The sequence below is a fragment of the Pomacea canaliculata genome, linkage group LG1 (genome assembly GCF_003073045.1).
Source record: "Pomacea canaliculata isolate SZHN2017 linkage group LG1, ASM307304v1, whole genome shotgun sequence".
Taxonomy (NCBI): domain Eukaryota; kingdom Metazoa; phylum Mollusca; class Gastropoda; order Architaenioglossa; family Ampullariidae; genus Pomacea; species Pomacea canaliculata.
In genome coordinates this window covers 4,617,161-4,630,193 of record NC_037590.1, presented here as the reverse complement: position 1 = coordinate 4,630,193, position 13,033 = coordinate 4,617,161, and the positions used below count along the sequence as shown (strand labels likewise).

At 37.6% G+C, this 13,033-nt stretch overlaps 2 protein-coding genes across 3 annotated transcripts; one reads left to right on the top strand and one right to left on the bottom strand.

The window, feature by feature from the left end:
• The first annotated feature begins 43 nt into the window (after positions 1–43).
• On the top strand, positions 44–3,921 carry LOC112553708. The gene is made up of 4 exons (XM_025221145.1): positions 44–185; positions 447–598; positions 1,005–1,081; positions 3,770–3,921. Exons 1-4 carry the CDS (start codon positions 95–97, stop codon positions 3,876–3,878), a joined length of 429 nt encoding a protein of 142 aa, XP_025076930.1. The 5' UTR covers positions 44–94; the 3' UTR covers positions 3,879–3,921.
• An 830-nt stretch (positions 3,922–4,751) lies between these two features.
• On the bottom strand, positions 4,752–11,675 carry LOC112553608. 2 transcript variants are annotated; one of them, XR_003097095.1, is made up of 7 exons: positions 11,496–11,675; positions 8,803–10,688; positions 8,311–8,486; positions 7,662–7,793; positions 7,089–7,143; positions 6,811–6,828; positions 6,418–6,486 (listed from the first exon to the last, which is right to left on the bottom strand). XR_003097095.1 is itself a non-coding variant. In XM_025220987.1 (6 exons), the coding sequence occupies exons 2-6, from the start codon at positions 10,673–10,675 to the stop codon at positions 6,287–6,289; spliced, it is 2,322 nt and encodes a 773-aa protein (XP_025076772.1). In that variant the 5' UTR covers positions 10,676–10,688; positions 11,496–11,675; the 3' UTR covers positions 4,752–6,286. The 2 variants fall into 2 exon arrangements, 1 of the variants encoding a protein (XP_025076772.1); XM_025220987.1 differs by lacking the exon at positions 7,662–7,793 and having other exon boundaries at positions 4,752–6,486.
• Positions 11,676–13,033: the final 1,358 nt, after the last annotated feature.

Here is a 13,033-nt window from a genome sequence, read left to right as displayed (position 1 = left end):
CATAACTAATTGTAAAATTTATGCTACCAGATCATATCATGTAAGATAGCAGTTTTAGAAAGAGGTCATTGAAGGGCAATGACTCTTCCTGACCATGGTGCAGACATCAACTTTGGGGAAAATAGCAGTTTACGGTGCTATTGCATCTGTTGCTGGAGCAGCATATTTAACTCAAAGAATTCATGGTACTTTTTTTACTGTAGAATACATGTACTTTTTAATTTTATATATTAAAGCTCTTTGATTTGAAAGGAAATACTTCGGTGTCATCCAAAGGAAATGATCTATGTCGCATTTACCAAGGAAACTGTATCTTGCGAAGGCTGTAACTTTGTGTACTTCAAAGCTTTGTTTATCAGATACACAGTTCCAGTTTTAGTCCAATGCATGGTGTTGCTGCATACTTTTACTTTCTTGAGTAACACATCTCTGCCTGAATATTTCAGAAAATCTTGAACGTGGAGAGTACTACACGAAATCTGTAGCCATGCTGCGAAAGTATGGTCCTGCAGTAGAACTCCTTGGTCATCCTATCAGAACAAAGCGTATGGATCTTGGTGACTTTGGGAAGAACAGAGTCGATGGCCTGCGAGCAAAAGTAAATTGAACGTTTATCCCCTCTGTATATTTATCACAAGTGTTGTTATTGTTGCTTGCTGTTGTGTCCACAACTATAAATACATAATGATAGCTGTGGGGATTTAAGTTGGTTCTGCATCAGAAGGGATGCAGAAAAGTTGCAATGAACACTTGTCATACCAAATAAAAAACATAAGGTTAGTCTGGAAGGAGGGGATTTAAGAAAAGGGGCGATAATTTTGGAATTTTAATTCAGAATGCCATGAAATTTTGATGATTATGTTAATAAAGGCAGCATGGAATATAATTTGCATAAATAGGTCATGTTTAAAACTTGGTATTGAGCCATTTTTTTCTTCAGGTATATGGATTGTCACAAGATTTTTTTATTTTCAGAAAAAAAATATAAACTTGAAATTTTTCAGCTTACAATCCCTCTAAAAGGATCCAAGGATACAGGAACCCTATATGTATGGGCAAGCAGGGAAAAGCCTGGAGACAGGTAAACACCCCAAGGACTGGACAGTAGTTTACATTTATTTAAAATCTTGTGGAATTAATGCCCAAGCACTGGTTTTAGTGATAGTGTGTAGTTTAATGCTACTTGCTCATAGCCATCATTTGGGATATATAACCAAGATTGAATTTTCACAGCACTTAACTCCCAGGCAATACTGTCTGTCATGCTAACTGTCATGTGACGACAATCTTACATTGTTTATATCCCTTCATACCTTCATCTATTGCTTTACATTCTTCTCTTGTGCCTCATCTCTATATTGTACAGTGTCTCTCAGTGTACCTCACTGTCCACTGGCTTTTATTTTTCATTTATCAAGTCCTTTTTGATGCTGAATTTTCACAGCACAGGCCATACATAGCCCCTTATTTCAGACTCTGGCAAATGCCTTTTTAAAGTCAATGAAGTTGTGGAAGAAATCCTACTGGTATTGGAGATGTTTTCATATCAGGATACAACTCTGCTCCTGCCTGGTGTAAAGCCAGCCTCATCTTTTGCAGCCAGTTCTTTAGCAGTGATGTTAGTGAGATTCTGGATAACTTTTAGCATAACTAGCTTGGGTGGATGATTAAGTTTATGGTTCTGTAGCTGAGCGCTATTTGCTGTTTCCTTTCCATGAAAGGGGTATGACTAGTTATTGGATGTGTTCACACATTCAGTGCCATAGATAGAACCTTTAATATTTCTTCTTCCTCTGCCTCTCTAGTACTTCAAGAGCTATTGAAAGTAGAAGCACATTGATATTTGAGAGAGGATGTCTACATCACAGTCCATCATGTTTAGGAAACCAACATTGCCTTCAGCTTAAGCCTTTTGGATTAGGATTTCAGCAACATTTGGGTCATGCAGCTTATCAGCGTCAAAGCAGATGCAGGAGTTGGTTGGTTGGCATTTTGCCTTCCGCTTGAACTTCAGGTTTGATAAAGATTATGGTCACTGCCTATGTCAGTGCCTGGATATTTTACGTTCTCATTTTGGCTTGTCGGTACTGGATTTAAAATGCCTTGACAATAGGATGAATTTAATTTTGGTTGTGGACCAAACAATTTAGATGGTTTCAAGTAGCTGTCCTGAATTCCTTGTTGGAATAGAGGGTATTGGCTAAGGAGAGGCAATGGTTCTTTGCAAGCTCTATGCTGAATTTGCCCACCATTGCAGCCAATTGTTGGTATCTGAGTTGATCTTGGCATTTCCAGAATACGACTAGGATGTCCTTCCTAGGTACTGTCTCATCATAGAACTTTTCCACTTTGTCATTTTGGTGTGTGAATGTCAGTGTTAGCTTAGACCAGGAGTGCCCAGCCTATGAACAGCAAAAGTGCCTCATCCAGCCTGCTCATTTTAACCAGACTCAACATAATTTCATTTTTAACATCATGATTCTGGAAAAAAAAAGTTTTGGCCTGCAAGATTTTATATCATGTTCATGACTGACTTAGACATTGGTGACATTGTGAGGCCTGACAAAGATGTCAACCAGAAATGGATAACTGATGATAGCTTCAACCCCTTTCCTGCATGATTTCCTCCCCACCAGAGCCTGGTTTCTGCCAGTGCCACAATGTTCCATTGGTATCTTTGTAGCTCATGGGTGAATTTTTTCACCTTGCCACACTACTGCATATATTCTATATACCTATGGAAATTCCTTCTCTAAGCTTTATTGATGATATGCCTTCAGTGGTACACTTTTCACTGTTCCCACCTTGGAGCCTGCTAGTACAGCTTGCAGTTGTTGATTGAGGCCTTGACCTATGAGCAATGATGTTTTCTTTTCATGGATTATCGATAGGCATTTCTTTGGGCTTATGCATTTGGTGTTATCCATCTTTGCTCCAACATAATGACATGAACATAGTACAGTTCAATGGGGTGAACAGCTTAAAATATTTGGAGCCACACTTTCCATGGCAGCTGCATGGCAGACATCTGGATTGCAATAATGACAGCAGCAAATCATAAGTTCCTTGTAGTTATATCCTCTGTTGTACAGCTGTGAGGCTTGAACTCTGCTTGCTGATACAGAGAGGAGAGAGTCAAGATCAACTGCTTCAGGATGCTCCAAATATTGTATAGGAAACAATGACCATATGGAACACAGTTGCCACTCTAATAGGACAAAAGAAATCACTTATCACAATATTGAAGCAGCCCAGGCTTTTCTGGTTCAGTGATGTGAACAGCATGTCTTTCTAAAACTTTCCTACTGAGGGGCACAGAGACATGGGTGGTGCTCACCACTACTCAAAGCAGGTCTAAAAAGAGAGCTTTGTATGGCACTGCCATTGTCCAATTGTTTCCCTTGATGACCAGTATCAAGAGACCAGCATAATTCCTTGTCAGTTGGTGCCAGTATGTTTGTGCTCTGAGGTACCACTTTAAATGTTTACTTTCATGTACATGTTTATGCATTATGCTCTATGTGGATAGTTATTGCTTAAGACAGGCCTAAGCAGCATGATCTGTTGGGCGCTGGACCCGTCAGTTGTTCCCCTGACAACCAGTACTAACAAACCAGCATAACCACTCTTCAGTTGCTACCAGTGGAGTGTGTGCATATATACATGCATGCTGACCCATGCAACTGTTTTGTTGTTGTTGTTGTTGTTGTTGTTGTTTGAAAAATTTGAGTATGTTGCACAGTGTAATTGTATTTTTGTGTTTGTGCAGTTGGGATGTTACTCGGCTGGATCTAGAGGTCAGCAAACTAAGTTCACTAAGGACATTCCACAAGACAGAGAACTGGAAAGATTATCCCTATGAGAAAGAGAAAACATGATATGCTGAACACTAAATTTGAAACATTCTGGCACAGCTGATAACTGCTTCTTGATGTGTACATTTGTGTGTGTGCACGCATGTATGCATGCAGGGATATGACCAGTGATTGCATCCATTCTCGTGTCCACTGGTTGGTATTCCAAATTTTGTGACACAGGTCAGGGAGTACCTTCATTCATTGTCTCTTTCCCTCCACATTTGAGCAATTTCACTTGAACATTATCAAATCCTGCAGACTTCTCACCCTTCAGGCTGTGGATGGCCATATTGACCTTCTTACACAAGACCTGCATGGTATTCAGGTTCATTTTTTTGTAGCCAGGTCACCTTGGTCACCAATATAATACACCAAGGCAATAATATAATACACCAAAATCTGTTACAAAGTCTGTAAAAGCAAAGCAATGAGCAGGTACATGTGCAACATTTATTAATGTGCTGAAAGAAGTGCCAAATGATACATCAAAGATCACAAACGTTAACAGAACCTCCTTGCTGTCACCAGACATCAGAGAAGCTGCACATGGTTTACAAGTCATTTTTCTTTCTTTAAATGTTAGTTTCATAGACACTACTACTGTGCAAAGTCCTTTTCCATTTAGAAAGTGTCTGTGTAGGTGCCTGCATGGAGATTCTTAACCGGACATTTAAGAGCACCATTCTAAACCAAACCACCATAAACTGCACTGGTTGCCAGTTTGGGCTTGCTTCAACTACAAAATGACCACATTGTGCCATATGGGTAAAGTTTTCTTTTTGCAGGCCAGTCTCAAAATTTTGAGCTATGCAACAGGCCAATAAAATACCAAAAACCCCAAGCCAAGCAACAACAAAATAAACATAGTGGAATGCACAACAAATGAGTACGTAATGGTATTCACTTACCAGTTTATTGTGTCAAGTGAAGATGTTTGCTATTCTCTCACAATAAAACTTTAAAACCAGCCTTTCCCTTGAATGCATCCATCCCCAATGCTCTCTAATGACTACATCAGACATGTCAGCTGTGTTATTTGTTATCTTTGTACTTTTTATTAGAATGTTACGGACTGTCAATTTCTAACGATGTTGTACTTGATAAATTTCAATCAAACCAACCTAGGCTGAATTAAAAAAAAATGAAAACTTCACATTTTTGTAAACAGGATGGTCCAAAGACTTCCCACCCCTGGTCTAGTATATGACTTTAAGTTTTATCTAATTGTAAAAATTTGCCCAACATCTACATATTCAGAAATATGGCTGGCAAAGAAGGACATTAAGGAAAACTGATTAGAATATAGAGTATTGGCTATGTTGTCTGTCAATTTGTCCATCATCTAGCAGCTAGCTGCCACCGAGTTTCATAAATGCTTTGCCGACACGTTAATTGAACAACGATATTGTCTTTATAGGTTCCAGCATTTTCTTTTTAAAATATTTTCCATTTTAAAAAGAGTCTAGAATGACTAGAATATAAACAGTCTTACTGTATGAAGTTAAGACATCAATATACAAAAACACAAAAAAAACTGTTTCTAATAGTCAGACTGTTGATTAAATTGTTTTAAAAAAAGGGATTACTGTAGTAAATAAAATTATCACAAAGTATCAGATCTAATCAGAATAGGGATAGCATCTTATCTTTTTCAATGGGATCTCAAAGTAGTACGGATGTGGCAAGCATAGTGCATATCTTTCCGTTTTTCCAAATATATATCTTGTACTCATGTTAGAAGAAATTAAAAGAAGAGTTATCCTCTTTTATTATGCCTTGTTAAAGACTCTCTAATCCATAACTTTATGCAAAGACAAAATATGCTCTGATCAATGGAAGGCCTGTTTGCAAAGGACAATACAGCATTAACTGATTAACTCTGATGGCATAAAATAAAAAAAATTAATCCATTACAATCTCTCAAGAGCTACAGAAATACATATTTTTGAAAATGAATTTAGACGATGTGAGTGGTTTGCAAAATTTAACATCATTTTACTGGACTGGACAATCAAAAGGAGTGCTTGAAGAAAAGGCCATTAAATTTTACACACTTCCCAATCCTTTCTTCAATGTGCTCCTGGCAAACATTAATGAGTACAAAGTAATCAAGCAAAATAAGGTGGCCATGTAATGCACACCAAAAAAATCTCAAAGTGTAGTAGACAGTAATATAGTTCTCATACCACTTTTGTATTATAAAATGGTAAGCTTTTTTTGGAAAGAAGCCTAAAAAATGTAATGTCCCAAAAGCCAATCTTCAAATAAATATAAAGAAAGCACATGTCTTTTTAAAACCAACTTTTGAAGGAACTTCTCCATCATTTTAACCATAACAAGCACATTCACATTTAATATTGTCAGGTAGGTGCACAAAAAAATTAGCGGCAAAGTTCAGAGAGTTCCATCACTGAGATGGCTCAAAATATTTAATCCTGGTTTATTCTCACAACTGACTCTATTACAGCACGGCAGATGGGACAGGATGTTAGATTCTGACTGCACTGATGACAGAGGCACCGATGTCGGCATGGCATGAGAACAGTGTCCATTTCTTGGGTGACGCATGCTTTACACAAGTATTGTTCTGATTCTTCATCTGAATCCGTATCTTCTCTCTCTCCTGATGCTGCAGATACACATCTCTATTTCAGTCTTAAATGGTGAACCAGAATGTTAAAACATTCACTATCAAAAGCATAACATGAACAGACCAAGCTGAACAGTTACAATCCCTTTCCCTTTCCTTTATTATATTATAAATGTCAAAACATGTCCTAAACAGATAAATCAGCTTAATGAAACATAACTGGTTCTGTCCCGACTTCTGCAGAAACAATTAGGAGCTTAAGATGCTAACAGATGGATTTTGTCACTTTTCTTTTCACACGTAGATATGTGTGTGTGAGAGAGAGGAAGTGAGAACTTGTGCATCTGCTATATCATCTCTTACCTGATACAGGCAAAGCTTCTGCACATACAAAAAAAAAACTTTCATGTCTAGGTGACAAACAAAAACTAAAAAGATTTTTTTTTTAAAAAAAGGGTAAACTCATAATGTAAATTTTCCTAAACACAGAGATATTTTAAGATATTTCATATTTTCATTTTGAAAAAATATACATAGACAAATCCTCAGAGTATCAGAAATTTACTAGCTCTACTCCAATAGGTAAGGGGTATATTTTTTGTGTGTTTCCTGGCCAGTTGTTGACAGTGACAACATCTTACCTTCTCGCTGGCGCTGTTTTTGCTGTGCTGCTTGAGTAACCTCTTCAAGTGTAGGCTAAAATGCAATCAGATCAGAAAAGTTTTTAAGCTATTATAAATGCATCATATCCTAAAGTACCATTTATTCTTTGTAATAAAGTGCACAAAGCACATAACTGTTACAATGTCAATACTTTAAAAAGTATACTTTAAAAATATGATTATAGCTTTCATTAAAACTAGTGTTTCTTGTGACAGATATCAAAGGCTACAACAGAGTTTCCACTATAAACTTCAGATTTTAATCTGGTAGTACTTTGCTGACTAAATTAATCAGTAGTTAAGTTTATCTCTAATTTTAAAACTTATAGTGATAAAATTAACACCAACATGCAAAATGTCACATGTAAAAGCAGACAGCAGGTCTCTGGAGTTCTCTGGAGAGCTTAGCATTAAGTATGTGAGCTGCCTATTACACACATTCTCAGTAATTACTGAGAGTAGTAGTAAACTCTCAACTAAAGGATCCATATAGAAGCTAATTTTAGATGTACATTTAAAAGAAACATTTGATTATGACACGCTTGTTCTTACCTGGACATGCCACGTTCAGATAAGCATCTCAGGGACAATTCTCCCTTAAGTGTTACTCCTGGTCCCACAATGCTAGTCCTTTCTCACATCCTTCCCCATTCTCCACTTATTGCAACTTCCCTGCTCATCTTCCTTTTGCAAAATCACAATACTCTTAGTCCTCTCAGCCCCTCTTTGTCTTTTCTGCATTTGCTCTTTATCATTGGTACTGTTGTTTGTTCTTATGTAGTTCATATGTTGTTTGTTATGTCCTTCGTATGTTGCCAAGTCTTGTTTTTAATCCATTTAGCACGATGTAAAAATATAACATTTCAATAACTTATAACTAAAGACTGTGAAGACGACATAGGGTGGAGTTTGTTTTTATTATAGCTATTCTGAAGTAAACACTAGACCAAGAAACCTATATATTTTTGGAAAGGAGAAAACTTGAACTTTGCAATAAAAGTAATAAACATTACCTTCCCCATGCTTCCCGGCAAAGTCATGATCATGGGCCATCATACTAAGAGGGTAAAGCACTAAGAGAATGCTCCTTAGGAGTGTGAGTATGCACTCTACAAATTTTGCATCAATTATTATTACTATATAAAATAATTTAAGGGGAGGGGGAAAGATGAGGAAAAAAGAAGTAAGCATACACACTTACATGTCTATTGTTACTTGTCAACTCTCGGGCTGCTTGAGCAAAATCTTGCCCTTGATTCACCAGCACAAACTCACAAGTAGGCTTCCATCGAGCATGTTCAATCCATGGATTGTCCATAGGCTCCCAGTGTCGCAGACCAATACCACAGAAATAACACAAGCAATAGTCTCCATAACCTGAAACATCAATGAAAAGAACCCATCTAATGATCAAAAAGTAAGGCACCAAGTAAAGTTTACATTAGTGAAGTAAGGGTTATAATATCATTATAAACTTACGAATCATGTAGAGTTTTGTTTATAGTTCAATTTTGTAAAGCTTAAAGAAAAACAGAGAGAAGCAGAGTGATTTGCATTCAACATTATTGAACAATGAAAACTGCTGATGTTTTAATTTTTCCCTCTTATTAAAGACTACCTTCAAATACAATTATTTGCTTCTGGAAAAATGATTGTTACCACTAAAAATCTACAAACCTTAAAACTTACTCACCAGCATAAAATAGTCCTGCTTCTGCAAGATCATGTGGTTTCTGCTGGTGTGTTGCAGGCCAGCCTTCAAAGGTAAGCAGCCTTAGGTTAGGAAATGCATACTGGGGATGTCGTGGATGTCTTTGAATCCCTTCACGTCCTTGGTACTCATCAAAAAACATGCCTGGATTAATTAGATCTGGATTCTGAATGGATCCCCTAAGCAGGCTTAGAAGACCATGATTCTGAGGATCTGCTGCAAGCCCCCCTGGCATGAGAAATGGACTATTAATGGCTGGAGGTATATCACGAGTCAGCTCTGCTGGTCGTGCAGCAGCTTCTGATGCTCGGGAGGTAGCACCAACTGGCTGCCGTCTGTCTGCATCAGCAGGTGTGGTGTTGGTGACAACACTCTCCATGTACAGCCTGCCCTCCTGAGCAGAAGGAATTGGTGAAGAGTAACTCGCTCCATCTCCATCTGTCCTCCAGTGTTGATCAGGGGAGGTTTCTTGTTGCACACCAACATTCTGATTGAAGCTTAAATCAAACAAAGCTGCATCAAACTCCTGAGCATGGAGACCATAAGGGTCATCAACTGGCTGGTAACCATAGCCAATGTCTGCTTGACTGCCACAAGCCTGCAATTGCTCTTGCCTCTGCTCTGCCCTTTCCCTTTCAATGTCAGTTGGGGACTGAACCCCACAAGCAAATGAGCACTGTGGAGACAGCCCTCGATGGACATCAAGTGGCTGTCCACGCGGCTGCTGAGGCATCTCCATACCACAGCAAAATGTTAGCAAGGTGCGACCATTAAAATACCACCCTACTCGAGCAAGTTCTTGTGGCTGGAATCCTTGTAGCTGCAGGCTTGTGCACTCATTCATGGTGTCTACTCGGACTGCCTCTGCAGCAAAACGTGGTGAAAACCATTCCTCAACATGCATCATCATCAGAATGTATTCTAGATCTCGTACAGCCCAACTTCTGTTGACTTTTCTATGAAGGGCATATCTAAAATCCTTACCCAGTTTCACTCCTCCTCTTTCTAAACTTTTATGTCGTGATCGTGTCATTCCTAACAGAGAAGGATAAATCTTAGGACTATTTCTTAACTTGCTAAACTGATCAAAGATAGGCTGGACTTCCTCAGATACAAAATGTGAAATACCTGCAACATGATTTCTTTTAGAATGAGAATGGCTAATCAGTTCTGATGTAGAATCTACTTGTAAAAGTTTCCCAATGGCCGTATTTCGAGTAGCAAGAACACTTCTTCTAGAGAGTTTTGCATTGTTTACACATTCTCTAGCTTGAGAAACATTTTCCATTTTTTGGGCATCCGCACTCTGTAGTTTTCTAAAGGTCTGTTCTGAAAGATCTAGGCATCTCTGTTCAGGACTTTGATCAACATGATGATAAGACAAATCTTTGAAGTCTAGTAAGACATTATTCTTTGTTGTCTCAGAGAGGAATTTTCTTCTTGTTGGTGGCTCCTCCAAAGCCTGAGTTCGATCAGAAAATTCTTTATAAACCCTTAGCACAGACTTTTCATCCAGTGAAGCTTCAGCAGACTCATCCTTTTGAACCGGAAACTCTTGCTTTCTTTGAGTACAAGCAGTGCAAATATTTTCATCTTCAACTTTACTGACACAAGAAAAGAAAGATCCAATTGTGTTCCTCAGTTTTGAAAATCTCTTCTTCTTTCTCTTATTGGTCTTGTCTTTGTGCCAATCGAGTGAAGCATCCCAGTTTGCAGTGACATTCTTACCAGCAGCAGAAATGTGTCGTATTGTGCCTCTACCGGATTTCAAACAAGGACGGGCAGTACCAAGATTTTTTGTAAGATAGTCTATGTCTTTGAGGGCTGGGTCTACTAACTGATCTTCGAAATCCATGGAAATTTACTATCTGAAACACAAGATTCATGTAAACATGTATATATTCTCATTTAATGTTGCAAACAGATTAGATACTAAGAGCAAGTATTATTGGTACAGCTTTTCCTTTGTTTAGAAAATATTTCTGATGTAAATGTGCTTATGAGCAAACTCCTTGCAACAAACCTCTCCACTTGTAAAGCTCAAAAGCATTCTGTGCTTAAGGTCATTTTTGTTTCTCGCAGTTAAGAGTTTTTATTCTCTTATGCAACACTACTAGTTTCCTTCAACTAGCATTATTTATTGCACAATAGGATAATGCTGAGCCAGCTTCTGGATATTCATGCTAAGGATTGCTCCCTTTCTGTCTATTACTCTTCTTTCTATTAGTATTATACTGCATATGATTTCAAACAGGTATACAGTTATGTATGTGTACGTCATGTGTTTCTTTTACACATCTTTCCTGATTCTAGGTTTCCCAAGATTTAATTAATTAAATACATCAATTAGAAACTAGAACATTCTTCAAAGTCCGTCTCTTTCATTAATACCTAATGTAATCAATTTACTGTGATCAATGGCATAGCTTATAACTCAGAAATAATTCCACACAGGTGTTGGAACTCAAATATTTTGGCAAAACTTATGTGATTCCGATTATCATCAACAGGGTTGCTAAAAGTATACTTTTGAAAATTTACTGGGTATTCTTCTTTCCCTTGTTTTATTCTCTATACAGCTAGAACTATAGTTTTTACGTTAATAAAATGATTTACAGAACTAAAACTAGGGCCACTTAAAGACCGAGACTAGTAATGTTGAAGAGGGTACTTACTCGTAGAATGTACACATCATTCGCAAACACTCGTTCGTTTCCGTTCTCTTTTCTACAAATTAAAGCTGAATTCTAGAGTAAATTAAAGTTTTAACATAATTTGTGGAGACTCAAAGCTTCGAATCTTTTGCATGAAAACGGAAATGTTTTACTTGTCCTCGGCGGCCATCTTATTCCTAAAACAATGAATGAATTACGACGTGAACTGCTTCAATCGACATACAAATTGAAATGGAATGTCTGACACAAGTACAGCCTCGGCCTTGACTTTACTTATTCGCCATTTTGTCTTTCAAATCGAACTTCGAGATCGTTGAGCCATTATTTCAAGTGCAAACAATTGCTCAGCAAGCAACTGATTCTGTCAGCAAAAGATACAGAGAACAGAAACACCCGAAGAGCAACTGAAGGTTTTAAAAGGGGTTTACATTTTTTTTGTTTTGTTTTTTTTGTTTTAATAAATACACTTTTATTCTTATTTCTTGTTGAGACTATGTTTTTCTACATATTATATACCAATTAGGCCAGTAATAGGCATTTTCTGGGCTTGAACGAATTAATCCAGTTTCCATTATTTCCTATGGGTTTCATTGCTTCGGTTCCGAACAATTTGGTCTCGACCGGAACGAATTATGTTCGAGAACCGAGGTATCACTGTATTTCACAACTTTCTTTAGCAATACATTCTCAGAAAGTTTGCTGCAGTGTCTTTCTTATGTATGTCTATGACCCAGTTACTTATTTCTTCCAAGATCTAAATGTGATTTACTGCCCGGAAGTGTATGGCCTTTTAATGCACTGCTCAAAAAGAAAAAAAATTCTGGCCCCCATTACAGAGCATAAATTACCTACTAGTGAAATCAAGCGAGGTCGATCTCTAGTCGAGAAAACACTTGACACACAGTAAGTTCAAGAAAACGTACTGAAATGGCTGATACTACTTTAGCTCTAGGTGATAAATTTGCTGAAACAAATATTTAACTCTAGCAGCAGAGGTATATTCAATGTGAAGGCGGACTTCAGAGCCAGGCAGAAATTGGTGGCGAAACAGAAAAAGTCTTGCCCAACAAGTGGATACTAAAACTGGCTTTACGAGCTACCCATTATTATTGTAAATACCTTCCATAACTGATTGTCTCCTTTCCTACTATTTCTTCTTACCTATTTTCCTTCCTTTATTTTGGCAGTTGGTAAATGCTACTGTATTTGATTGCATTTGTTTCTTATGCTGTTTTTAATTCAAATGCATTGGGTCTCGCTTGGGAAATGCACTAAGTGCTTCTTAGCATTACTAATTTTTTTTTTAAATTCCAGGTCTACAGACCTATTTCTTTCAGCATGTCCATGGGTCAGATAAAAAAAAAAGAACTTTGAAAAAATAATGTGATATGTTGGGAAGACAAGTAAGCTAACTCCTGGGGATTATAATCTCCCCTGCACATAAGGGATTAAAACAACAAATACATACCTCAGAAATATAAGTCACCTGTAGTTACATCACATCTTTCTCATTCTATTAACGACAGAAATAAGCCACA